This window comes from Alosa sapidissima, chromosome 21 (assembly GCF_018492685.1).
Source record: "Alosa sapidissima isolate fAloSap1 chromosome 21, fAloSap1.pri, whole genome shotgun sequence".
Taxonomy (NCBI): Eukaryota; Metazoa; Chordata; class Actinopteri; order Clupeiformes; family Clupeidae; genus Alosa; species Alosa sapidissima.
In genome coordinates, this window is record NC_055977.1 from 11,025,279 (window position 1) to 11,050,647 (window position 25,369).

Below are 25,369 nucleotides of genomic sequence, written 5' to 3' on the forward strand. Positions count from 1 at the left end.
CACCGCCGCCAACTCCTTCTCCTCTGGACTCTGCACCCTCTCTCCTTCCTCCTCACCCGCCTTCGACCGTTTCCGTGATTTTTTTTTGCGCCGGAAGCGGAGGCGACGTTTCGGGGACAGGGGAGCGGTGCCCTGCCGAGCCCCCTCCCGCGGCTCCTTCACACACCCCAGGGAGCTCCCCATCTCCGTCCGTCAGTCTGTCTGTCCGTCTCACAGAAAGCAGCTCAGCAAGAGCTCTTTCTCACCCACGCCCTGGGGGAGGCGTGTGTCATTACAGAGATCAGAGAGAGCTGGTGTGTGTGGCTAGCGAGAGCGTCAGGAGTGTGAGAAGACAGATAACACGTATAGAAATGTGAGGAGACAGATAATGTCAAACAGGCCGTGGACAAGCGGAGAACTATTTCATTGATACAGTCCGTTGGTTAGGTTGCTTCCGTCAGTCTGGTCTTTAGATATTCAGAACAGCAGGCTTGCATGCACCAATTCAGCAGACCCACATATTCTCCTCCTGTTGATTAGTCTCTCTCTCCTCTCCTTTCTCTCTCCCGTCGTTTTTTCCTCAGTCAGCCGAATGCCACGAATGACCCTCTCACGTGTGGCACGGACAGTGGCAGTTGGGTTCTCCTCAATTCAAGGACACGCCGCAGAACATAGGCAGCTGCTCTCCTCATGAAAAATTTAATTTCTGCTGCCGATGTTCTCTCTCTACCTCTCTTTCCCTCTCTTTCCTTCTCTCTCCTAATTTAGGCAGTGCAGATACTAGATAAGTTATGCCCTACCTGAGAGTGTGTTAGTTTCCATTGGAATTTTCTTCCACAGTCCACTGTTCCACAGCTTCAACAAATAACTGCGGGACTCTTTGGCACAATTATTGGACGAGAAATCAGCTCCCGAGGTCCACTGCAAAAATGCCAACGGAGATCTCTCAAGCTACGCAGACGCTGCAGCAGTGTAGACGAACACACACTCACACACACACACACTCACTCTCCCTCCTTGCACTCTCTCACACGCACTCCTGCGGTGTGTGTGTGTGTGTGTACAGGGAGTGAGCGAACGATCCGCGCATCACCGGTAGCGGGATACAAACACCGGCTCCATCGTCAGCAGGTCCTGTGCGGTCACGTGCAGCCTGGCCACGGGGGAGTGATCTATCTGGACTGATTTCCACGTCAGTAACGGCGCAGAGCATTAAAAAAAAATTTTTTTAAAAACCATGCTCCAGTGTTTTCCCTGAAAGCCGCCACATGGATTATTGATGTCCGACTTTCCTCCTGTTGCGGCAGCAGGGCAAGAACAGCTGTAACAGAAGCCGCTGGAGGAGTCGTAGGTTGTAGTAATTGTCCTGATGCTGGTGGCAGTTCTTTGGCAGCGATCGGAGGATGTCACGACAGCAAGCTCAACATGTGGCTACAGAGGAACAGTTATTCGGAACAGGCACAGGCAGTCTTTGGTCTCAGTCTGAGCACATTCCCATGATCCTCTGTGGGCGCGGGCGGTACCGTCATGGGATGATTCTAGTCCCTCAGGGGGCAGTAGTCCACATGTTGCCCCTCAGCTTGTTGTGTGAGTGTTGTTGGCGACAGCTACAAATGCGTGTGTGTTGGTTGTGTTGGAGCCTCCCTCGGGAACCTTGGCTCTCCAGAAAGAGCAACGGAGGGGGGGAGGTGGGTTGACGCCTTTGCTGCCACGGCGACTAGAATCTCACGTATGGTGTGTACACGCGGGTCAAAAAAGGCAAGTCGGGAACGATGTCAAGTTCAGGAGACGTCTCACACGAAACATACATGCACACACCTGCAACGTCTACACACATCACCTCACAAAGAGGCCAGCTTTAAATCCTCCTGGCCGCGTTGGGTCATGGTCTTTGTCAGCTCAGCAGTCGTTCCACTGTAAAGGCCCCCTCCAGGTCTGTTTTCAGTTGCACGTTCAGGCACGTACTGTATAGCTACAGTCCGACTCACATGTGGCCCCAGAGAGTATTAGGCATGTGGAGCACTCTGAACATCCATCCCTCTGCATACAGTATGCCGGCAGCTCCGCACTTCTCTCCCCCAGTGTCAGAGCTCCGCTTACTGCTCTCTCTCCTCTGCTGCTGCTGCTGTTGCTGCTGGAGCTCCTCCGGTCTATGAATCTAATTACAGCGGCGGGAGGCTGGAGTTGGGGTTGTGGCCGGGCTGGGCTGGGCTGAGCTCTGGACAGAGAGAGGAGGGCCAGCTGGAGATGCTAGCCGGTGCTGTGAGCTCCTCGCGTCAGGCAGGAGAGAGGCAGAGAGCCAGGAGGGAGGAGGAAGGGCTCCGGAGCCAGAGAGAGAGGGGGCTCCATCAGAGAGACATCGGGCGAATTGATCCGATTGATACGCTGTGGGGTTCCTCCACAGACACACAATGAGTGTTGTGTAGGCGTTCGAGGTTGAGGGTGTGTGTGTGTGTGTGTGTGTGTGTGTGTGTGTGTGTGTGTGTGTGTGTGTGTGTGTGTGTGTGAGAGAGTGTGGCTGCAGGGATGGGCGATCGCTCCTGTGGTAAAGCCGTAGCACACTCGCGTGTGTGTGCGTGTGTGAGCGTCCACCAAAAGATCCGGAGGCCTACAAATCCAGCGAAAGCCAGGAGCTCCAGTGACAGCAGGCTCCCTCTCTCTCTCGTCTCGGTCGATGGCTCGTTCGTCTGCTCCCTCCCTCCCTCTCTTCCTCTCTCTGGCACGGGCAGGCAGGGAAAAGAGCTTTATCTCCGCTACGCCGCAGCTTCAGACTACCGCTGCTGCGGCTGCTTTAACTCTCTCTCTCTCTTTCCCTCTCCCTCCCTCCCTCCACTCTTCTCTCACTCCCTCCCTCTTCTCTCTCTCCTCCTATCAGCTGGCTCAAATCCCCCCTCCTCCTCCTCCTCCTCCTCCTCCTCCTCCTCGCCCCCCCCCCCTCCTGCTTTCTCACTCACACTCACTCTATGCTGTTGCTTCTGCGCTGTGTGTTCTGCGCACACACTAGGGCAGACACAGGCTAACACACACACACACACACTCTCTCTCTCTCGCTCACACAACAAAAAATCCATTTGAGGTTGTTGCAGCTAACATAAGAAAATAAATCAGATCTCTTTTGAGAAAGAAAGACAAAGAAAACTCACAAAATGTATGTTTTGAATGTGTGTGTGTGTGTGTGTGTGTCTGTGTGTGTGTGTATGTGTGTATGTGTGTATGTCTGTGTGTGTGTGTGTGTATGTCTGTGTGTGTGTGTGTGTGTGTGTGTGTGTGTGTGTGTGTGTGTGTGTGTGTGTGTATGTCTGTGTGTGTGTATGTCTGTGTGTGTGTGTGTGTGTGTGTGTGTGTGTGTGTGTGTGTGTGTGTGTGTGTGTGTGTGTGTGGTGGTCGGGGTATTTGAATGAATGCATGTGGGATATAAACGACCGCACACAGAAAGAGGGTGATGGTGAAAAGGAGGATGAATGGAGGTGTGAAGGGAGGATGAACAGAAGAGTGTGAAGGGAGGATAAGAAACAGGAGTGGTGGCAGAGGAGGCACAGAGAAAAAAAAGAGATGGAGGGAGGAAGGGGGGGAGGCGGGTGAAGAAATTCCTCTCTCCCTCGCTGGCATCCTCCTCCCAGCTCCCTCCCTCCCTCCCACTCAACACACTGAGCATTACAACTCCATGATGTCATGTTCAAATGTGATCAAACACCCACACAACGCAAAAACTCTCGCACACAAAAACACAAGCACGCACGCACGCACGCATTGCACACACACACACACACAAACCCTCTGTGGGGTTGCTGACTAATTACAGGGTTCTACAACTCGAGTAACAGTACTATAGTGGCAGATTGCAAGATACCACACAGCACATTCACACACATACACACACACACACGAACAAACACACACACCAACACATGAGAATGACAGGTGCACAATTAGCGGCCCCTTGCGACTCTGCAGTAGGCGATGTTAAGCACTGACTGACTGACTGAATGAGGATTGGAGAGGAGACACACAACAGCAGAGGGCCTCCCATCTGGAATGATGGGATTAGGGAGAGGAGTAGAGCGATAGACTGATGAAATGATACAGCGTCAGAGCGATAACGTGATAATGTGATAATAACGTGATAACAACAAGACAGAAAGACAGAGAGTGTTTTACAGACGGCAGAGTCACCCTCCTGCGCCTTTCCAAATCTTAAGGAACAACTCTCCTTTGATCCTCCAGAGATGGAAAGTTTCCTGATCCGGCAATGCAAATTCTCTCCATCTCTCCCTCCCTCCCTCTCTCTCTCTCTCTCTCTCTCTCTCTCTCCTGTTTCATTCTCATTCCTCTCCTTCCGACTACCTCCCTAGATGGTCACAGTCAAACAGAGGCTGCCAGATCACCACATAGTCTGCTGCCAATGGCCCAGAAACCGACCACACGCCCCAGACACGGTATGGCCGTGCCGTTTTTCAGGAAACCCACTCGGAATGTTCCAGCTTCCCAGCATGCCACAGCAACTTCACTGAGGCAGAGGCAGTCCAAGATGCCCCCATGCTCTTTTACTGATGACTTTTGCAGTGCAGTGGCTTTTTGGGGCACCTGACCTGGTATTGCCGTCTTAGCAGGACAGACCGGCATACGTTTCTAAAAATGTGTACAATCTGCAAGTTGCCCCATACCTCCAAACACTTCTATTGTAAAACTCTAGTTGTTGGATGTAAGAGCTTGAATGTGACTAAAATCTTGAGGCATATCTGTGTTGACTAACCTTGAAATCACAAACTTTGGAACTTGCTCATTCAGAAGGGACATCTAACTCCTATCTTCCTACCCTGCTGTTAGCTTGTGTGATTGTCTGTGTGTGTGTGTGTGTGTGTGTGTGTGTGTGTGTGTGTGTGTGTGTGTGTGTGTGTGTGTGTGTGTGTGTGTGTGTGTGTGTGTGTGTGAGTCTGTGTTCCCATACCCTGCCCTGTGTTGTCTGGCCTGGAAAAATGCTGCCCGCTATTTCCAGTAAATTATGTGCTCAGTGACCAGACTGAGCGTCTGGTCCATCATCTCTGACTTGGAGGGGAGCACATTGTGTTTAGCTCAAAGAATTTAAATTATAATATTGTTTTCCACTCCCTATCCAAACAGACCTTTGACAGGCAATCATGCTCTCAGATGCACTTAGCCCCACATACACAAGGCAATCATATAGATATCCCTTTCCCCTCATTCTTTAAGCCTCATTATTGAGTCTGCAACACTGGGCTTCCCCTCGAATCCCTTCCCCTCTCTCCCTCTCCCCCTCTCTCTCTCTACCCTTCCACCTTATCTCTTGCTCATGTCCATCCCTCCTCCCACCCTGACACACTTGTCTTCCCTCTCTCTCTTCTCCCTCTCTCTCTACCTCACTCTCTCTCTGTCTGTCTCTCCATCTCTCTCGCTGTCCCTCAGTCCATTTCCCTGCCTGACTTTCTGCTGAATCATGCTGATTGAAGTGGCTGCCCAGTCATACAGGGGAGCTGTCTCCTTGGCAACCAGCTCCCTCTCTGTCACCTTGTGATGTCATTTCCCCCCAAAAGGCCCACAGTGCTCTCTAGTGGTGAAAAATGTGAAGTGCAGACCAGTAAGAGCTGAGCATCAAAGACTTATGTTAACACTATGGCTTGCTCAACCCCCATTTCCATAAATGAAAATGTACGACACACTAACTGCTAGGGGAAACCTGCGGAAGACAGATTTACCTCGAAGTCAGGTCATCTTCACACAAAGTCAATGAGCAGGTGGTATAACACCAGTGCAATTACTGAGCAAGAACAGCCTGGAGTTATTGGTGTCAAGAATTCATAAGGGTCCTGTATTATATTTCAAGTCCTTAATTTCATCTCCCTATTGGTTTGTCTTCATCCTACTTATTTATGAGCCAGTGAACTGAGATTGCAACCTCCACAAAACCCCATGTATTATTGTGCATAGAAAACTGCAGAAGACGTGATGCATTTGATAAGAATTTTCACTGGTTTGCCTGTGCGAATGAATGTGCCAGGGCAATGTTCAGCCAGGCTTTCATATTCTCTGTGTGTGTGTGTGTGTGTGTGTGTGTGTGTGTGTGTGTGTGTGTGTGTGTGTGTGTGTGTGTGTGTGTGTGTGTGTTTGTGTGTGTGTGAATGCCTGCTCCACCCACACAAGCTTCTGCCTGGCAGCTTGATAGGGGTTTGGACCTGACCTGTCAGTGTCCTGCCTGCTGGTTACCAAAAACTGAGGACATGCCATCTGAGGCTCTCTCTGTTTCTCTTTCTCTCTGTCTCTCTTTCTCTCTCATCAACAAACAAGGTCAAAGAATTAGGGTTCTTGGAGCCTTAGTGAGTGCACAGATCTGTAGCTAATGATAAATAACCCACACTCACACACACACACACACTCAAACAAAAAACCCAACAAATAGTTTGAACACAAACAAACACACATCTCTTTCTGAACACACTTCTGTACATGATAAACAGCGGTCACACAAACTTAAAGCTTCCATGATCCAACACTGCACTGCCTAAAGAGAGTGTCTGTGTCTGTGTGTTTGTGTGTCTGTGTGTTTGTGTCTGTGTGTTTGTGTCTGTGTGTTTGTGTCCCTGAAGGCCTCAGCAGGCCCTGCGGAGCTGGACAGTAAACTCGCAGGAGAACAAACAAGCAGAGAATTGTGGGCAAACAGACCTGGAAGTGAAGGATGATGGTCCAGATGAGGCCCAGTGTGAGTTTGGGGTTCCCGTCTGTGATGTCATCGTTACGGATGTTCACTAGCTTGACCTGCGTGAAAGAAGGTAGAAGTTAGAGTTGGTTGCAGATAGAGCTGGGAATTATGATATCGCGTGACACTTCTGATTACTTGTACCTAAATCAAAACGTTAACATATTGTTTGCAGTACGTCACTGAATCAATGGTGGGTGCCATGTAATTCACTACATGGTGAGCTCTTTTTTATTATTAAAAGTGACATTTCACTACAACATACTGTACACTATATACTGAGAGGGGAAGTGGTGGATAGTTAACTAGCAAAAAAGATCAGGTTTAAAGTGTAAACTTATCTCAGTTTAGTATATATATATATATATATTACATTACATTACATTTAGCAGACACTTCTTGACCAAAGTGACTTACATATGTCAGCTATATTACAAGGGATCACATTGTCCCCGGAGCAACTTGGGGTTAAGTGCCTTGCTCAAGGGCACAACGGTGGAAGCCGGGAATTGAACCGACAACTTTCAGGCTACTGCACGCTAGCCCAGCTCCTTAACCACTACACTACCACCGCCTAATATATATATATATATATATATATATATATATATATATATATATATATATATATATATATATATACACACTAAACTGAGATAAGTATATATATATACACACTAAACTGAGATAAGTTTACACTTTAAACCTGAGATTTTTTGTTAGTTAACTATCTACCACTTCCCCTCTCAACTAGCATGATCCTTCTGAACACAATATGGAAAGAGCCAAGCTATCTAGGACGTCTCGGAGAGAGTAGCACAAGAGACTCATATTATAGTGGGATTTTGAGTGAGAGAGCGCTAATGGCAAAGAGAAAGAAAGAGAGAAGGGAGGGAGAGAGAGAGAAAGAGAGAGAGAGAGAGAGAGAGAGAGAGAGAGAGAGAAAGGCTGAGGGAGGAAGACAGAAATGAGGAGAGACAGAAGAGGAGTCTCTCTGGAGGCACTGGCAGTGTCTGTGGTGTTTGGGCATGCATGACCAGAGGACTCATTCCTCAGACAGGGAAAGAATCTGCTCAGTCAGCCAGCAACTGTCTTCTACACAGCTCATGCCACCACACACACACACACACACACAGAGAGACACACACAGACACACACAGCTGACATGGGGAAGGTTAGTCCTCCCAGTCTCCCCACTATCTCTTTCTGTGTTTGTCTTGATCGCCCAACCCCTCTCCCTGGCTAGCTACTGTGTGTCCAGTAGCAATGCATCACTAGCTACTGTGTGTCCAGCAGCAATGCATCACAAGCTACTGTGACCAGTAGCAATGAATCACTAGCTACTGTGTCCAGTAGCAATGCATCACAAGCTACTGTGACCAGTAGCAATGAATCACTAGCTACTGTGTCCAGTAGCAATGCATCACAAGCTACTGTGACCAGTAGCAATGAATCACTAGCTACTGTGTCCAGTAGCAATGCATCACAAGCTACTGTGACCAGTAGCAATGCATCACTAGCTGCTGTGTGATCAGTAACAATGCATCACTAGCTGCTGTGTCCAGTAGCAATGCATCACTAGCTGCTGTGTCCAGTAGTAATGCATCACTAGCTGCTGTGTGTCCAGTAGCAATGCATCACTAGCTGCTGTGTGTCCAGTAGCAATGAATCACTAGCAGAATTTTAAACAGGGATATTATGTGGCTATGTGTCTTAATGTCTATGTTTGTGTGTTTGTGCATGTGTGAGTGTATGCATGACAGTAGTAAAAATCTGTGTCTGTCTGTGTGTGTCTCTGTGTGTCTCTGTGTGTCTCTTTGTGTCTCTGTGTGTCTCTGTGTGTCTCTGTGTGTCTCTGTGTGTCTCTGTGTGTCTCTGTGTGTCTCTGTGTGTCTCTGTGTGTCTCTGTGTGTGCGGCATGTTTTGGTGTACAGTTTGTATACACGTGTGTCTGTGTGTCTGTCTGTGTGTCTGTCTGTGTGTCTGTCTGTGTGTCTGTCTGTGTGTCTGTCTGTGTGTGTGTGAGACATGTGTTGGCGGGGAATAACGGACACCAAAACCAACAAAGATATATTTAGGGTTCTTTATAGGATATATGGAAAAAGGATCTTTAGAAAGGATATATAAGTACAAAACAAAATTAAGCTCTGTAGCTCTCAATGTGGTCCAATACAAAAGCCCAACCAAAAGAAAATGTTTTCACTTCTGTCTTCTACAAGTGTATAAAAATAGAACCAATGTTCAATCTCCAGCAACTAGTGTTTCATTAACATTAACTAGCCTTACAAAATCCATTTAAGATGGCGGAGCTAAAAGTAGCAGCCTACAAATCTAGCAGGATAAAACTAACTCAACATGGTACAGTGTAAATCTCAGTGGCATAAAACGGTAGCGGTGATAAACTTCATACACGTCACTGCATTGGCGGGTGTTCTCACCAGGATACAGATCTCAGGATAGTCTCAAAAACACGCTATTGGCGACGATTATTCTCCTGCATTCGTGCCAGCAGCCTTGTCTCCTTTACAACGTTCCCGCTCCTCTGAATCTACCCAGAAATCACTACAAAAATCCCTTTGGGAACTACATCTTGACGTCACTGTAGTTTTCTGGCATTTAAAGGAGACATACACTATTAAACTTGCAAATGAAATGAAAAAAGGATAAACTCCAAACATGACCCGGTTACACATGTATCTATATGTGCGGCATGTTTCTGTGTACAGTTTGTATGTGTGTATGACTGTGGGAGAGAGAACCTCACCTGTCTCTGTTTGAGGAAGTCCAGGGCGATCTGCACATTCTGAAGCCTGTGGAAGCGCATGCGCCCTTTCTCCCTTGGCTGGAGGGGAGAGGGGGGACAAAAACAAAAACAGAATGACTACATAATACAGATACAATTGCCAGGTTACGGCAGATAGCGTGTTAGCATGTGAGTGTGTCTGTGTGACTACATAATACAGATACAATTGCCAGGTTACGGCAGATAGCGTGTTAGCATGTGAGTGTGTCTGTGTGACTACATAATACAGATACAATTGCCAGGTTACGGCAGATAGCGTGTTAGCATGTGAGTGTGTCTGTGTGACTACATAATACAGATACAATTGCCAGGTTACGGCAGATAGCGTGATAGCATGTGAGTGTGTCTGTGTGACTACATAATACAGATACAATTGCCAGGTTACGGCAGATATTGTGTTAGCATGTGAGTGTGTCTGTGTGACCGTTTGTGACCCTGTGTGTGTGTGTGTGCAAGGTGAGAAGCATGACACAGCAAACGCAGCAGCTGGAAGGGGATTGTGAAGAAGCAGAGTCTCATCGCTGTGCATCAAGCATCAAGGATTGTGAAAAAACTGAGCATCACTGTGTGTGTGTGTGTGTGTGTGTGTGTGTGTGTGTGTGTGTGTGTGTGTGTGTCAGTGTATGTGGGTGTAAGTCCTGTCATTTCATGTTTCCATCAGAAAACTGGTGACAGCACATACGTGAATCCAACCCAGCGGTCAATCTCAGCTGACTATGACCTTGAACCCTAACATCCCCCACAGCAAAGCAGACCCCCCACACACATGCACACATTTTAGCATAAGTGTCCATTTCGTTATCCCACTCAGATACATACCAACACAAGCCATCAATCATTTCTAAAGCCAGACACAAACACGCCCTCACACGCCCTCGCACGCACGCACGCACACACACACACCATCAAGTCACTCCCTGTACCACTCCCATGTTAGAATTGTTGCTAAGGGTAGAAAATGCAGTCTGCCAGGTTGCAGCAGAGTGTCAGGGAGGGGGGATTGGAGTGGGGGGGGGGGGGGGGGGCAGGGGGCAGGAGGGTCATCAGCAGCATGGGGTGAGACTGGGGGGCGGGGGGCGGGGGGCAGGGGGGTTGCCACTGGGTGCATCAGCAGTGCGTGGGAAGAACACATCATGCTGGCGGGGGTTTGTATGCAGTTTCTGCTGAGTGCGTAGAATCCAGCAGCGCGGCCCAACAGCCTACAGCAATGCCCACTATACACTAACCTGCCCGCACTCAACCAGGTGTGTGTCTATGTGCGTGTGAGTATGCAGGGAAGGTCCATACACAAGACATGCCTGTATGTCTGTATGTATGTGTATATGTATGCAGTGGTGTAGTCGAGTTAGCTGTAGTGGAAATACTGTGATGTAGTAGTTTGCGGTAGTGGGTATACTGTGATCAACCCCAAATGTTAATATGTATCCTTGCCTATTTTAAGTGGGTATACTGAGATGGTGATGCTTTTTAAATGGGTATACTGCATAGTCATGCATATCACATAGACTACACCACTGTATGTATGTGTGTGTGTGTCTGTATGTGTGTATGTGTGTCTGTATGTAACCATAATTGGGGCAAATTTGTCGTGACAATATAAAATCACCTTACGGACAATTAAATCATGTCAAGAAAGCTTTGCCTAGTCACTCAAATAAATTAAATTGGACTGACAAGGTCAATGCTATTCACCATGTTGGTGTGAATGTGTGCAAATGCTTGGGGTTTCAGGCGATATGATCTTGTTTATGGCCCTGCTCTGTTTGCACCCTTGGCACAGAAGATGAGTGTTAAAGGATGAGTGCAAAACACACACACACACACACACACACACACACACACACACACACACACGCACAGCATGCGCGCATTACTGACATGCAGTATCAGAGCACCGCGTGTGTTTGTGCATGTGAGGGGGGCATTACAGGGGAGGTCAGGTCACACATACTCCCTGGTCTCCATCCTCCTCCTCGCCCCCCGTCAGAATGAGCGGGGGGGCGCGCGACACACACACTCTCCTCATCGTGGACACACCCTTACGCTGATCCCATTGAAGACAGATAGAAAGATAGAGAGAGAGAGAAATGGAGGGGACAGTGAAAGAGAGGAAAGAGGGGAGGAGTGGAGATGAGTGGATGCTCATACAGAGAGATAGAGGGGAGGAGGGAGGGAGAGAGAGAAAGAGACGAAAAGAGAGTGAAACAGGAAACAAAAAGAGAAATGAAAACTGGAAAATAGCAAGTTTGGCAGCAAACAAGAGATGCAAATGAAGAGTTAGAAACAGAGAAGCAGTGGAAAGCTCAAAGTGCTCCAAGACCCAGAGACGGCCCAGAAGTGCACGCACATACACACACACTCCTGAGAACACATACACACACCCTCAAAAACTCCACCAAACACCAAATCTCCACTAAAAGATGTAAAGAACGATGTTTGACAGATTGTTTGCTTCTTTGTTTGCTTGTTTGTTTCTTTGTGTGTGTGTGTGTGTGTGTGTGTGTGGTGTTACCATGAGTGTCTATGTATCACATTCCAGTAATGCACACATTTAATAACTGCATGGATGTCTATGGCCATTGCAGATGCTCTCTCATCCTCTCTCTCACACGCACACCCAAAGATGCATGAGCACACACACAAACTGCTGATTCATTGTCAGGTCTGAGTGCCAAAACCTGCAAGCTTCTGCAGGTGTGTCACAGTGCTCCTCAGTTCAGCCATACTGAGTGCAGATTGTGCTGTAGAACTATCACTGCATCTCAATGACCATACACAGAAATATTTCTACATGCATTATGTGAATGTAGACCAGGCAAACCTCAATATCTGAGTTCATAGGTGTGTGTGTGTGTGTGTGTGTGTGTGTGTGTGTGTGTGTGTGTGTGTGTGTGTGTGTGTGTGTGTGTGTGTGTGTGTGTGTGTGTGTGTGTGTGTATGTGTGTGTGTGTGTGTTGCCTCTCACCAGTGTGACTCCTGACAGCACCTCCAGTAGTGAGATGAGGTTGTGTCCATCTCTCAGATCCTCGTACAGGTCTGTGATGTGCTTACGAACCTAAAAGAGAAAGAAACGGAGAGAACAGACAGAAAAAGATGGGGGGGGGGGGGGTCAGATCACCATTATAGTGTTTTCCATACATTGACTTATTTGTGGCAGCCCACCACAATATCAACATTGACCACCACACAATGATTTTCCAGGTTGTACTAAATTGTGCTTAAAGCTGGTTAGCATCATAACCACGCTGCGCTAATTTGTTAAAAACTGTTGCATTCAAGTTAATTCTGCAAACCTACCACCACCACAAATAGAATTCAATTCTGTGGGAACACTGCATTACAAATCTCCTCTCGTCAGAATAGGAAGCAGCAGACAGATGCTGTGCATGTCTGACCGCATGCGTGACTGCAGGGGTGTACAACAGCAGCCCAGCTGTGGCCCACACCGTTAAAACCTGATTCTGGCTAAACCTTATTTGGTATGACCTGGCCCAACCAGCCTTGAACCGACCTGACAGGACCCAGCACAACCCGACCTGACCCGTGCCAACCAACGCTGACCTGACCCTACCCGACCCGATCCGTGCCAACCAATTCTAACCTGACCCGACCGCACCAACTTGATCCAACACGACCCGACCCAACACGACCCGTGCCAACCAACGCTGACCCGACCCTACCCGACCCCGCCAACCTAACTCTACCCGACCCGCGCCAACCGGCCACGACCCAGAGGAGATGTGAGCTGACAGAGTGGAGCTGCTGGGCGCTGGGGCCAAACACTGCACTGGCACGAGCCTGCAGCCGCCTTTGTGTGAAAGTAGGGCATCTTTTAGCCACATCATGCCCGCCGCCTGCACCACTTAGTCATAGAGCACACTGGAGCGGAGACAGAGAAAAGAGAGAGGAAAGAGAGGAAAGAGAGAGGAAAGAGAGAGGAAAGGGAGAGATCAAAAGGGACCGACAAAGAGAGACGAAGGGAAGGAAAGAATAGAGTGTGAGAGAGAGAGAGAGAGAGAGAGAGAGAGAGAGAGAGAGAGAGAGAGAGAGAGAGAGAGAGGGAGATAAAGAGAGGCCGACAAGGTAAGGAGAGTGGGAAACTAAGCTAAGTGGATATCCAAAAGGAGGGACAGGGGGATTTGCACAGATGAGATTTTGCGCCTAGACAGAGCCGCTCAGGTTGTGAACAGATGGTCTTTAAAACGCTGGACCATCAGAGCCTCGATTAAACTCCCAGTGTGCACTACCGTGGTGTCACTCTCACAATCAGGACAACAGCACACACCAATTACAGAAACTCTGTGTGTGTGTGTGTGTCTATGTGTGTGTGTGTCTGTGTGTGTGTGTGTCTGTGTGTATATATATAGAGCTGACATGGGTATGACATATGTATTATGTATGTTTCCATCTTTGTGTGTGTGTGTGTGTGTATGTTGGGGGGGGGGGGGGGTCTGTGAGCTGGTGAGCTGGCATGGGTATGACATGTTTATGTCTCTGTCTGTGTTGGCATGCACCAGCCCAGATGTGTGTTTATATTGAGGAAGTAAAGCTGGCTCCTATACCGCTCCTGCATGCCAGACTGAGTGAGTGAGGGGAGCGTGGGAAGCCGCCAGACTCCCTCTGCACCATTCTGTAACTTCAACACAACAGCTGAGCTGAACTGAACTGAGCTGAACCACTCCACTCCACTGCACTGCAGCCTCAGACTCTACCCAGCACTCCAAACAATACTACAGCTGACCAGCAGGGGGAGCCAGTCACTCAAGTCCAACCTATGACCTCAAAAACTGTGTGTATGTGAGTGTCTTCCACCTAGTCTGGCTTTCACCAGACCAAGCTCAATCTTTTAAGATTGAACATTGGTATGGGGAGTCCACTATGTATTTTCTACTGCACAAGAGGCGTGATCAACGGGCATAGTTCAAATGACTCTGTACGCAATTGGATAGTCATTCACCAATCTGACCAACGAAGCAGGTGACGTTTGCAGAGCGACACAAAAACTCCAGGCTCTCCCGCTATCGTCATCGTTTTAAACCTGCCAATAGCGTGCCAGGTGGATAAGCCAGTTTGTGATTGGTCCCGGCAAAATTGTAACAGAAGCAGCAGAAAAAGATGCACAGGTTCCACCTGCAGTCTGGTAGGTTTTCTCCTACCTAAGCTGAAGAGATGATACAACAGTGGGAACGAGCGTGCGCACACGCACACACAGGATTCACTCATACATGTACCCTCTGCTGACCAGCATCCCCTTTTGATGATTTTGGAGCGCAGTTCTATTAACGGGAGAGGCTATCCCTAGAACTACACAGTTCCTAGGGCTTTCTTCTGTTTTCAAATGTTTGCATACAGTAGCAACTCTGAGATGACTTAACACACATTAGTAGCCCAATTATTACAACATAAAGTAATGAAATGGACAACATTGCTTTTTAGTTACTAGCTACTGAAGTCTATTGACAAACTAGAAGATCATGGTATGAGGAAGCATTAAAAAAAGAATCAGTATTGTTAATAAAATTTCTTCTCGTCTGTCCAGAAGACATTTGTTGCTTGACAGTAGTCAGTCTCAGCAGCCTCAGTCTCAAGCAGTTTTTATCTGAAGCAAATTTAAACAGAAGCTGAATTATTTTTAAAGAGATTTTTAAAACTGGTGCTTCTGCTGCCTGGACATGCACATCAGCCATGGTTCCTATGCACAGGGAAAATACAGTGCATCAGCAGGACCAACCTGCTCCTGCTCTACGCGGACACTTTATTCCCATGGCAACATGAACAAACAAATGAATGGAATAGCAGGGGGTTTCAATGAGTCAGCCTGTGTGGGAATCTCAGTGGGAAACTCCGAAGACTAGAGTGGCACTAAAGTGGCACTAGCTAAAAGTTCCCCCTTGTGACAATAATAGGCAGGGACACTCTCGTAGTTCGTAAAGTGGTTGACGGTTTTATCCAAAGTGACTAAAGCACATTTCGCCTACATGGATGGCACTTGCGCCCCATGATTGTTCAAAACACACTGCTCTACCAGATGCATAACAACACTAGCCTCTGTCTTTTTTACACGGCTACAGGGAACAGGGCTGTGTGTGTGTGTGTGTGTGTGTGAATGAGTGTGCATATTTGGAGAGTTATTCAGAGGAATATGCATAGGAATTCCGGCCAATCAGTCAGGGCAGGTTCATCCCAACAGGGTTTGCGTTGAGGTCAGTGTTTATACTAGGTCTGTGTACAGAACAAACACACTGACAGACAGATGCACTTTTGGCCCATTTGAAGCAGACACGCCCCTCTTACCTCACAACCACCTGCTCACCTGTCAGCCTGAGCAAAGGATTGTGGGTTGCTCTGTAAACACAGGTAATCTCTCGGTGAATGAAGTCACGTAAAACACCACTCGCCGCCGCTTTGGCAGGCAAACAGTCCCTGCGTACAAATACACACACGCACATGGACCAAGTGATAGAACAGACACACTCTTAATAAACACACACACACACACACACACACAGAGACACAGCACTGAGGTGAGAGACCAACTGGTCCATGAAAACATCAGGCAACTGGAGCACAAACACCAAATGGACCATTTGATCCAGCCCAGAGAGCAAGGCAGACCTGAGGTGCTGGGGGCACTTCTAAGAAGGTCATATGGGACTGCTCTTCAGTCTGCTATTAACACTGACTGGAGACGTCCAGCACATTACTATCAGCCGGCCAATAAAACGTCCAGCACATTACTATCAGCCGACCAATGAACTTGGCCTGCCAACACAGAGCTGACCTCGCTCCATTCTACTACGGAGTATCAAAACAAGTGTTATCTGACAGCTATCACCAAAGAGAGAGGCTTTATGGCTGATTCAGCGTATCTGAATCACTCTGCGGCCAGGCGCAGGAAACCCACCGCTCTGTAGCCCGTCATCTGCACACAAACTCGCATTCCAGTCCGCACTGACCACGTGCCCCCTAACCACGTCACCCCAACCACAGACTGTTCACCCCACTCCCCTCCGGAAGGCGTTACATGTCTATCCGCACCTGAACCAGCAGGTTCAGAGGAAGTTTTTTTCATTGCGGCTGTAACCCCTACTGAACTCTAGCTCTGCATCCCAGAGACAACCAACCAACTAAGCCCCAGCCCCCAGCCCCCCGCCCGATGCTTCCTTTCCTTTGCCTGTTGAGGTGTCTACGACCTTGATAGGGACAAAAAGGAGGCGGACATTGTGCGGACTTTTGCCAATCAACAGCCCCCTCTCCCTCGAAAAATTGCCAGTTAAGGTGTCCATGACCATGGCAACCTTGACAGGAACAAACATTTTGTGGACATTTTTGCCCCTCAACAGACCCTTCTTACTACTCTTATAATGTTACTGTTTCTGCACTACAATGGTACAGTTACCATGTACTGTACAGTTGTACATATCTGTCTATATGGTTCATACTGAATATCCATATTTATTCTGTTTTTCTTATAATAAATTCTGTTAATACACTACCCTGGAAATCCAGAGTTCTTGTGAAAGCACAATTGAATTGTCTCTGCGAGACACTCTGGCAATGAGTAATAATACACGTAACCTTTACCCCTTGTATCCCAAGGAACCAATCACATCGGTGTATCTGATATAGGAGGGCCATGAGGCGAGCTAAACAGATGACGACAGCGCGGCAACAAAATCAATCAGTAAACATTGGTCGCAGTGTTATCCAATTGCGTCGAAGTCCGGAATCAGTCAGTAAACATTGGCTGTAGTGTAATCCAATTGAGTGCAGTGAGATTTTCAAATGCATGCTTGGTGCTGCCCCTTGAGATGGGCCACTTTCATTATTCGTGGCCAGACCCTTAATCTTTCTAGATTACCAGGGTCTGGATTTCCCAGGCTATTAATACACTGTATCTATATCACCTTCTGTAAACCAACAAAGCCCCACCTGTCTTTGCTTTGTATACTTTGTTTTTTTGCACTTCTGGTTGGACGCAAACTGCATTTCATTGTCTTTATACTTGTACTCTGCACAATGACAATAAAGTTGAATCTAATCTAATCTAAAAATGCCACATTTTTCTTATGAAAATGCAAACACACACACACACACACACACACACACACACACAGACACACACATTGTGTGTTCTAGCTAGTAAAGGTCACTGGGCCCAGCCTAATATATCACTCCTCACACACCCAGTATGGCTTTGTCTAATGTTACACTATTGGCCAGCATTCCCTAGTGACCGTAATGAACACACACACACACACACACACACACACACACACACACAAAGACACACACTGACCCACATTACAGTAGTGCAGTCTCAGTTATGGGGTCAACAGCTGTTGTGGGCTGCTGAGCACTGAGAACCCCTGTCCATGTACACACACACACGGAAAATTAACACCTTTAAACAAACACACAGACAGAGAGAGAGTGGGCAGCAGGGAATTAACACCCTTAAACACACACAGACCCACAGGACAGTATAGACATGGGCTTAACACCCTCTATCTATCTATCTATCTATCTCTCTCTCTCTCTCTCTCACACGCACACACACACACACACATAGACACATATCCACCCTTCGATCCTCTTCAGATCACACAGTAATGGCAGAGTAAAGCACAAGGCTAATCTCATTAGCATGCTAATTTAACCTCAGGAGTTTCATCAGGAGCAGCCTCTTCCTCTGGTCTGTGTGTGTGTATGTGTGTGTGTGTGTGTGTGTGTGTGTGTGTGTGTGTGTGTGTGTGTGTGTGTGCGTGACAGAGAGAGAGATACAGGTAAGGATCAGAACTTACTGGCAAAATATCAAGGAAAAGCATAGTCCCACCCTGGGCTGCGAAGTTTGTAGGCCTACTGTATGTTCAAATGATTCATGATCAGTACCAAACTGATCCATTTTGTAAATGTATTTTACATTGTGATATAACTGTAATACAGTTTACAGTCTACGTATGCTGCAAATGACCACTGTAGGAGTAGCGTTAAAATGAGCATACAGAAACCTCGAGACAGAGAGAGTTTGTGTGTGTGTGTGTGTGTGTGTGTGTGTGTGTGTGTGTGTGTGTGTGTGTGTGTGTGTGTGTGTGTGTGTGTGTGTGTGTGTGTGTGTGTGTGTTCGTTCTGTGCAAACTCATATCTGTGTGTGTTCATGGACCTAATTCCTGGTGCCAAAAACACTGGGCTGTGTCGGACTGTACCTTTATCAGGTGTTTGTTGACCCATTTAGTGAAGGTCTTCTTCTGCACCCGGTCTCGTTCATCTGCCGAAAAGAGCAAGAGAGAGCCTGTTTAGTTCCGAGCAGAGACACACAAACGCATCATGGCAAAACCAGCATTGCAGCTTCATCCCTGGCTTTCTATTATTCATTCACTTTTTCCAGTGCCCTCCTCAGCTGTCTGATGTGCTTCTATAAATATTAGAAGCAGAAGAGAAGAGAACTCTGAAGTAAGCAAAGGAAAAAAGATGGAGGGATAACCCCTACACACGACAAACACAGTACTGTAGGACCAAGAGCTTCAAGACAAAAAAAAAAAACATCAATGCACAAAAAAGGAGTACCAAGAAGTGAATTGTTCTCTTGTTAGGGTCTGAAGATAACAGTGCTTTTGGGACATGAGTATTTCTTCCATGACAACCATAACCTCTCTCTGCATAGCACAAGGGAGGAGAAAACACACACACACACACACACACAGGAGGTACCAGGAGTGTCTCCTTCAGTGAGGGAGGTTCCTAAGGTGATTAAAAAAAAATAGGCTAGCAGTTAAAGAAAATAGGCTAGCAGTTTTAAATAGACCAGTCTGGATCAAATGGGTGGTGACAATAGCTGGTCTGTTGCACTGTTACAATGACATACACCAACCTTGCAGGGATGCTTGTAAAGCACACACACACACACACACACATACACAAACAAACTCCCATTCACATTGTAGCAAGTTGGAATGAGAAAAACAAAAAAGAGAAACAGAGAGAGAGAGAGAGAGAGAGAGAGAGAGAGAGAGAGAGAGAGAGAGAGAGGGATACGGAAGGAAAACCACAGAGGTGGAGGTAAAGACGCAGAAAGAGTGATGGACAGATAGAGCATGTGGTTGGAGCAAAAGCAGGCCGCTGTTGCTGACGCCACTCTGCAGCTCGTCCCACATTCTGAGAGACGGACAGTATGAGGTAGGAGACTCAGAATAGAGTCTGACCACAGCATTTAGGACCTCTGGCACTTATCTGTCAGACACACACACACACACACACACTCCTCCGCAGCCCCTTCCTCTCCCCACAACGGCATGCGCAAATGTTGACATAGTTGTCATGGCAACACAGCAGCACGTTGAGGAGACGTTGCTGGCCCACTTCCGTTCTGACTGACTGGCGCATGCTCTACTCTATTTGTGCTCAGAAACGGCATTCAGAATTCTACTGAACACACTCTCCACACACACACAAACACGCACACACACACGCACACACACACTTTCCCACTTTAATACTTCATTCACACTTATGACATACATTACACACACTTGTGATTCTTTAGTAAGCTAATGTTGCATTATTATTGATGTGGGTGTGACTTCCTTTTATATTTATTAGCTGGTTTAGGAGGGCGCGTCTCCATATTTGTCTTTCTAGTGTCATCATAGTCATTTGCGGCGTCTCTTAAGCTCAGGAAAAGCAGGTCAAACCCCTTCCTATGGCAAAGTGTCCCTCCAGGGTTTCAAAGAAGCTTCAACAATGTGAGGCTCAATCTACAGCCTTCAGCACACACACACACAGACACAGACGCCTCAAGCACATATTTCAACCCAAACTAAAACATGACGGGGCAGGGGACACACCCGAGTCTGTCTTGAGGTTCCCGCGTCTTTCTGACATTTAAAGTGGCATCTGACGTCACAGTGACCCACTTCTGACCAATTGGGCGAGCACGACACACACAGCGCCCCCAAGAGCTCAGAGGAGGTGCTTACGCAAAACACACAAACACACATGCACACACACTCACATACATACAGTACACACACTTAGATATACACTGTCACTAGCAGCCAGAGCCCAGCGAGGAGTGACAGCCACCAAACGGCACGCATTGCATTCCACAACACAGGGACTCATTGTTCCCCCCTGCACACCCTTCCACACTGTATAAACACAGACACATACACACACAGCTGCTATGCCACCATGCTACCGCTAATGCCCGTGAGTAAACAGTAAGGCACTACCAGATTCTCACACACACACACACACACTCACATGCACGCACTCCCATGCACACACACACACACTCACATGCACGCACACATACACACACACACACACACATTCACATCTCTAGTGTACTGACCTGCGCAGCACATGAGTGTGTGCAGATGTGCGTTCAGGCTTTTCTCATTACAGTAGTCGGGCCACATCTTCCTCTCTGGGCGAGAGTCTTCCTCTCTGCACGCGTGCATGCCTTTTTTTTTTGTACGCTATCCCACAATTCCAATGCTTAGTCTCTCCATCACTGGTGTGCTGCTGTTTTGTCTTCCTGCCTTTTCCCAGCAGCCCAGGTAAAAAGTTCAGTAAATACACCAGCAGAGAGAGAGCAAGTTAGCGTGCACAAACACACACACACCTGACACACATACAGCAATGACACACATGTGACAACGGGCCTTGAGCGAGCTGGCGCCTCTCTCTCTTCCCCCTCCTTAGCTCTATCTGTTCTGTCGTTCTCTCTCGTCTTCCGCGGTCCCTCTTGTCACTGCCATGTTGGTCGCGGCTGCCAAAAGCCGTCTGCTTCTCACACGTGTGTGTCAGAATGAGAGCAGGCTCCACCCCGCTACTAATCACAGCTCCTGGACTCCTCCTACTCTCCCTCGCTCTCTCTCTCTCTCTCCGCTTTCTACCTCTCTTTCACTCACACACTCGCTCTATTTCTGGAACACTACCGTTAACCCTGGACTCTTCCTCTGTGTGTCCCTCTCTGTCCAACGCTCTCTCTCTCTCTCTCTCTCAAGGCGTTGGTTAGTTTCAGAGCGGCTCTTTGCGTAAGAGTTTCTGTCAGCTGGAGTCTATGAGAAACTCAATGGAGTCCAGAGCAGGCAGAGCGTAAGAGGCTGTGTGTGTTAAACCTCTCTGTTCACACACACACACCCACAAACACACACCTATATGTGGTGCGCGGCCTGATTTTTTCAGTTTATCACAAAACAGGAAGTGTGAGGCAAGGCAAACACAAGCCTGTGCTCATAAAACACACACCCACACACACACACATAGGGCAATAAGGAAGTGTTGAAAACCAGCGTGGTGACAGCAGTCAGTGTCCCTGGCTGATGACATCATCCACTCTTAGTCTCGCAGCAGTGCAGCTTCTCTCTCCAGCAAGCAAAACAGACCATCAGTGACAATTACACACACACACCTGATAACATCCAGTCCCTACAACACAGCCTACACAGAACACAAACACATGACCCAAACCCTGCCAGGCTGTGAAACACTGTGTGTGGTGTGTGGTGTGTGTGTGTGTGGTGTGTGTGTGTGTGTGTGTGTGTGTGTGTGTGTGTGTGTGTGTGGGGAGTGTTTAAGAAAGGAAGTGGTACAACAGTAGCACATCTAGTAGCCAGCTTGCAGACTGGACTGCTGAGAGTGAGCAAAAGATGGCCTCTGATTTAATAAGGGGAATGGGAGAGGAAACAGCAGGGTGTGTGTCTGTGTATTTGTATATGAGTGTGTGTGTATGAGAGAGAGAAAACATGCATGTGTGTGTGCGTGTGCGGTGTGGTGTGGTGTGTGTGTGTGTGTCTAAAAGGCTCCAATAAGCATCAATTGTGGGTCAGACATACAGAGCCTGACATGTTCAAGCAAAACAGATTGATTATGACACAGACAGTCCAATCTAGCACGCTTACATAAAAATAAATGTCTATATACCAGAGAGGATGCCCATGGGCTACAGTAGTCCTTCAGGTGACCCTGCTGTCACATTTCAGTTTATCAACCTACCGTATACAGCTCTGTAGCCTTCTACACTCTCCTACCCTACACACCCATACAACACACACACCTGCTCACCCACGGTGAGGCAACTATCAGAAGCAATCAGTCTCAGCGCAGCCAATGAAGCCAGTCTCAGAGGCGGTCAGTGAGTCAGTGAGCACACACTTCAGGACTTCAGAACCACCGCTGGGAGTGACCAGAGGAACCGACTGTCGAGAGCCATCACTGAACTATGAATGAGCCAATCAGCATCTCTCCCCTCACCAGACTCATCTAAGCGCGGCAGCACAACGACAACATAAACAAAACAGAAACACGCACTCCACTGAGAGACTTAAGCATCACACTTAAGACTTAAGCATATCAACAACGTACAGGCGTGTGTGTGACTACTGACCGGTGTGTGTGTGTGTGTGTGTGTGTGTGTGTGTGTGTGTGTGTGTGTGTGTGTGTGTCTGTGTGTGTGTGTGACCTGATGAAGTGGTTTTTAATCTCACAGCAGGCTCACCATTATCTAACAGCATAACACATCCACACAAACACACACACACACACACACACTCTCAGAACTTCACGCTTGCTCTCTCTCGTTCCAGCTGCAAGTCGTGTTGGGATAGTCCATCTGTGAAATCCACACACTCGTCTCTCTCTCTCTCTCTCTCTCTTCTCTCTCTCTTCTCTCTCTCTTCTCTCTCTCCTCTCTTCTCTCTCTCTCTCTCTCTTCTCTCTCTCTCTCTCTCTCTCTCTCTCTTCTCTCTCTCTCTTCTCTCTTCTCTCTTCTCTCTCTCTTCTCTCTCTCTCTTCTCTCTTCTCTCTTCTCTCTTCTCTCTCTCTTCTCTCTCTCTTCTCTCTTCTCTCTCCCCACGCTTGCGCTCTCTTCCTCTTTAAGGAGTGATGCTGTAGTATGTGCCTCCTCCTGTCAAGCTCGTTGCTCTCCTCCCGTCGGCCCCCGTGATCCCCCTTTCCATCCGTTTAACATCCGCGCAGTGTGCCCGTCTGCTTCTCCTGTCGTCCGTGCCTTTCTCTCCCTGCCTCCCTCGCTCCGTGTCGGTTGTCGTGCGTGGTGTTCTGCTGCTCCAGCTCTCCCCAGGCCTCTGGACTAAAAATAACGGAGTGAGCTTACACTCCTAATACCACACAACGCTTATCCCTCCCTCTCCCTGTCTGTCTGTCTGTCTGTCTCTCTCTCTCTCTCTCTCTCTCTCTCTCACACACACACACACACACACACACTCGGTCTCTCTCTCAGTCTCTCTTTCCAGTTATCATGACTAATCTCTCTCTCTCTATCTCTCTGTCTCTTCTTCGCTCATATCAGCACTCTTGCACAGCTTCGGTCACCTCACGTCCACCTAATGGCCTTTATGTTTTGTTTTGCTTTGTTCTGGTTGTTTTTATGTGTTTCTGGAGGCCTATTCATTTTGCCCTCACTGATTGGATCCTCAGTTCCACGAATCCAAGTCCGTCACCGTGTCTCTGATTGAGTTGAATGGGCTGTCTGGTGCTGCCCTACAGATAGCGTTCATCCCCAATACTACACTGTTTCTCTTTCACTTTTACTTTCCCCTGGCACTCATCCCCCTCTTTTCCTTTCTCTTTCTCTTTCTCTTTCTCTCCAATGCTCAAGGCCGTGATGTACAGGACAAGAGTGTCCGTCTGGAGATGTGGTTATGAAGACGTCCATATGAATATGGCTAATATCACCCAAACAATCCATAATTACAGCCGACCCCCTTAGGCCCACATGTCCATCATCAGATTACTGCAGATTCAATTTGACCACATTGTGACCACAGCCATGTTATTGGGGTTAGGGACAGGGCAAATATCATTAGCCCACACCAACATCTGGAGCATTGGCTCTCACACAGACACACACACACACACACACACAGAGTGCAGGACACATGTACATAAATGCTGAGAGATCTGTTAAGCAGTTCAACTGCACCAGGGCCGATATGCTTTTCTATCATTCCTCCCATGAGCACTGGGGTACCCGCTCACAAAAGCACATTTTGATAAGAGAATAACGTAGGAGAATCCCTCCTAAACCAGTTAAATGAGTTAAATTATTCACACATACGATCTTTTACAAGCATTACGCTTAATATAGTTTGTCTATGCGTCATCCCTGGCAAATAAACCCAGAAATGTCCATTTCCCTCAGCACCTCGCCCCACCAGGGCAACTACAGGAAGTCAGAACCGGTACCTGACCCACACAGAGAGCGTTTGAAAAGCACACACAGCCATGTGGTCACTTGCACGAGATGCAGTAAAAGCATTAGCTGGAAGAGGCTCAGCAGGGGCCCTCCTACGGGAGCTGGACTGGGCGTTCTGGGCAGGCGTGGGGAGGAGTCACCCCCTGCAGGTGCTGCTCTGCTATGACCAAAGTGTTGCATACGTGGTGCGCACACCAGGCGAAGAGGTGGCCACTGTGCGGTTTGCAGGCACACACGCACACGCGCACGCGCACACACGCACACGCACCGCACACACACACACAAACTTACACACACACACACAATTACAAACTTACACACACACACAATTACACACTCACACACTCACACACACACACACACACACACACACACACACACACACACACACAGCCCTGAGTGGAGCTTAAGCTCACGTCCATTGCAGCTGGAGCTGCTGCACAGACAGGTAAACACAGACCGAGTCTGAGGACACACACATACATAGAAAGTCTGTCTGAGCAGGAGAGAGGGTCTGTGTGTGTGTGTGTGTGTGTGTGTGTGTGTGCGTATGTGTGTGTGTGTGTGTGTGTGTGTATGTGTGCGTATGTGTGTGTGTGTGTGTGTGTGTGATGCGCGGATTGCGAGCGTGTGAGCGTGTGTGTGTGTGTGTGTG

At 48.0% G+C, this 25,369-nt stretch overlaps 1 protein-coding gene across 1 annotated transcript in view; it reads right to left on the bottom strand.

The window, feature by feature from the left end:
• The window catches only part of macf1a (microtubule actin crosslinking factor 1a), a 190,573-nt gene that overhangs the window by 104,226 nt on the left and 60,978 nt on the right, over positions 1 to 25,369 (bottom strand). The window contains 4 exon segments of the mRNA XM_042077105.1: positions 6,658 to 6,750; positions 9,456 to 9,533; positions 12,460 to 12,549; positions 18,701 to 18,762. Coding sequence (XP_041933039.1) covers positions 6,658 to 6,750; positions 9,456 to 9,533; positions 12,460 to 12,549; positions 18,701 to 18,762 — 323 coding nt within the window.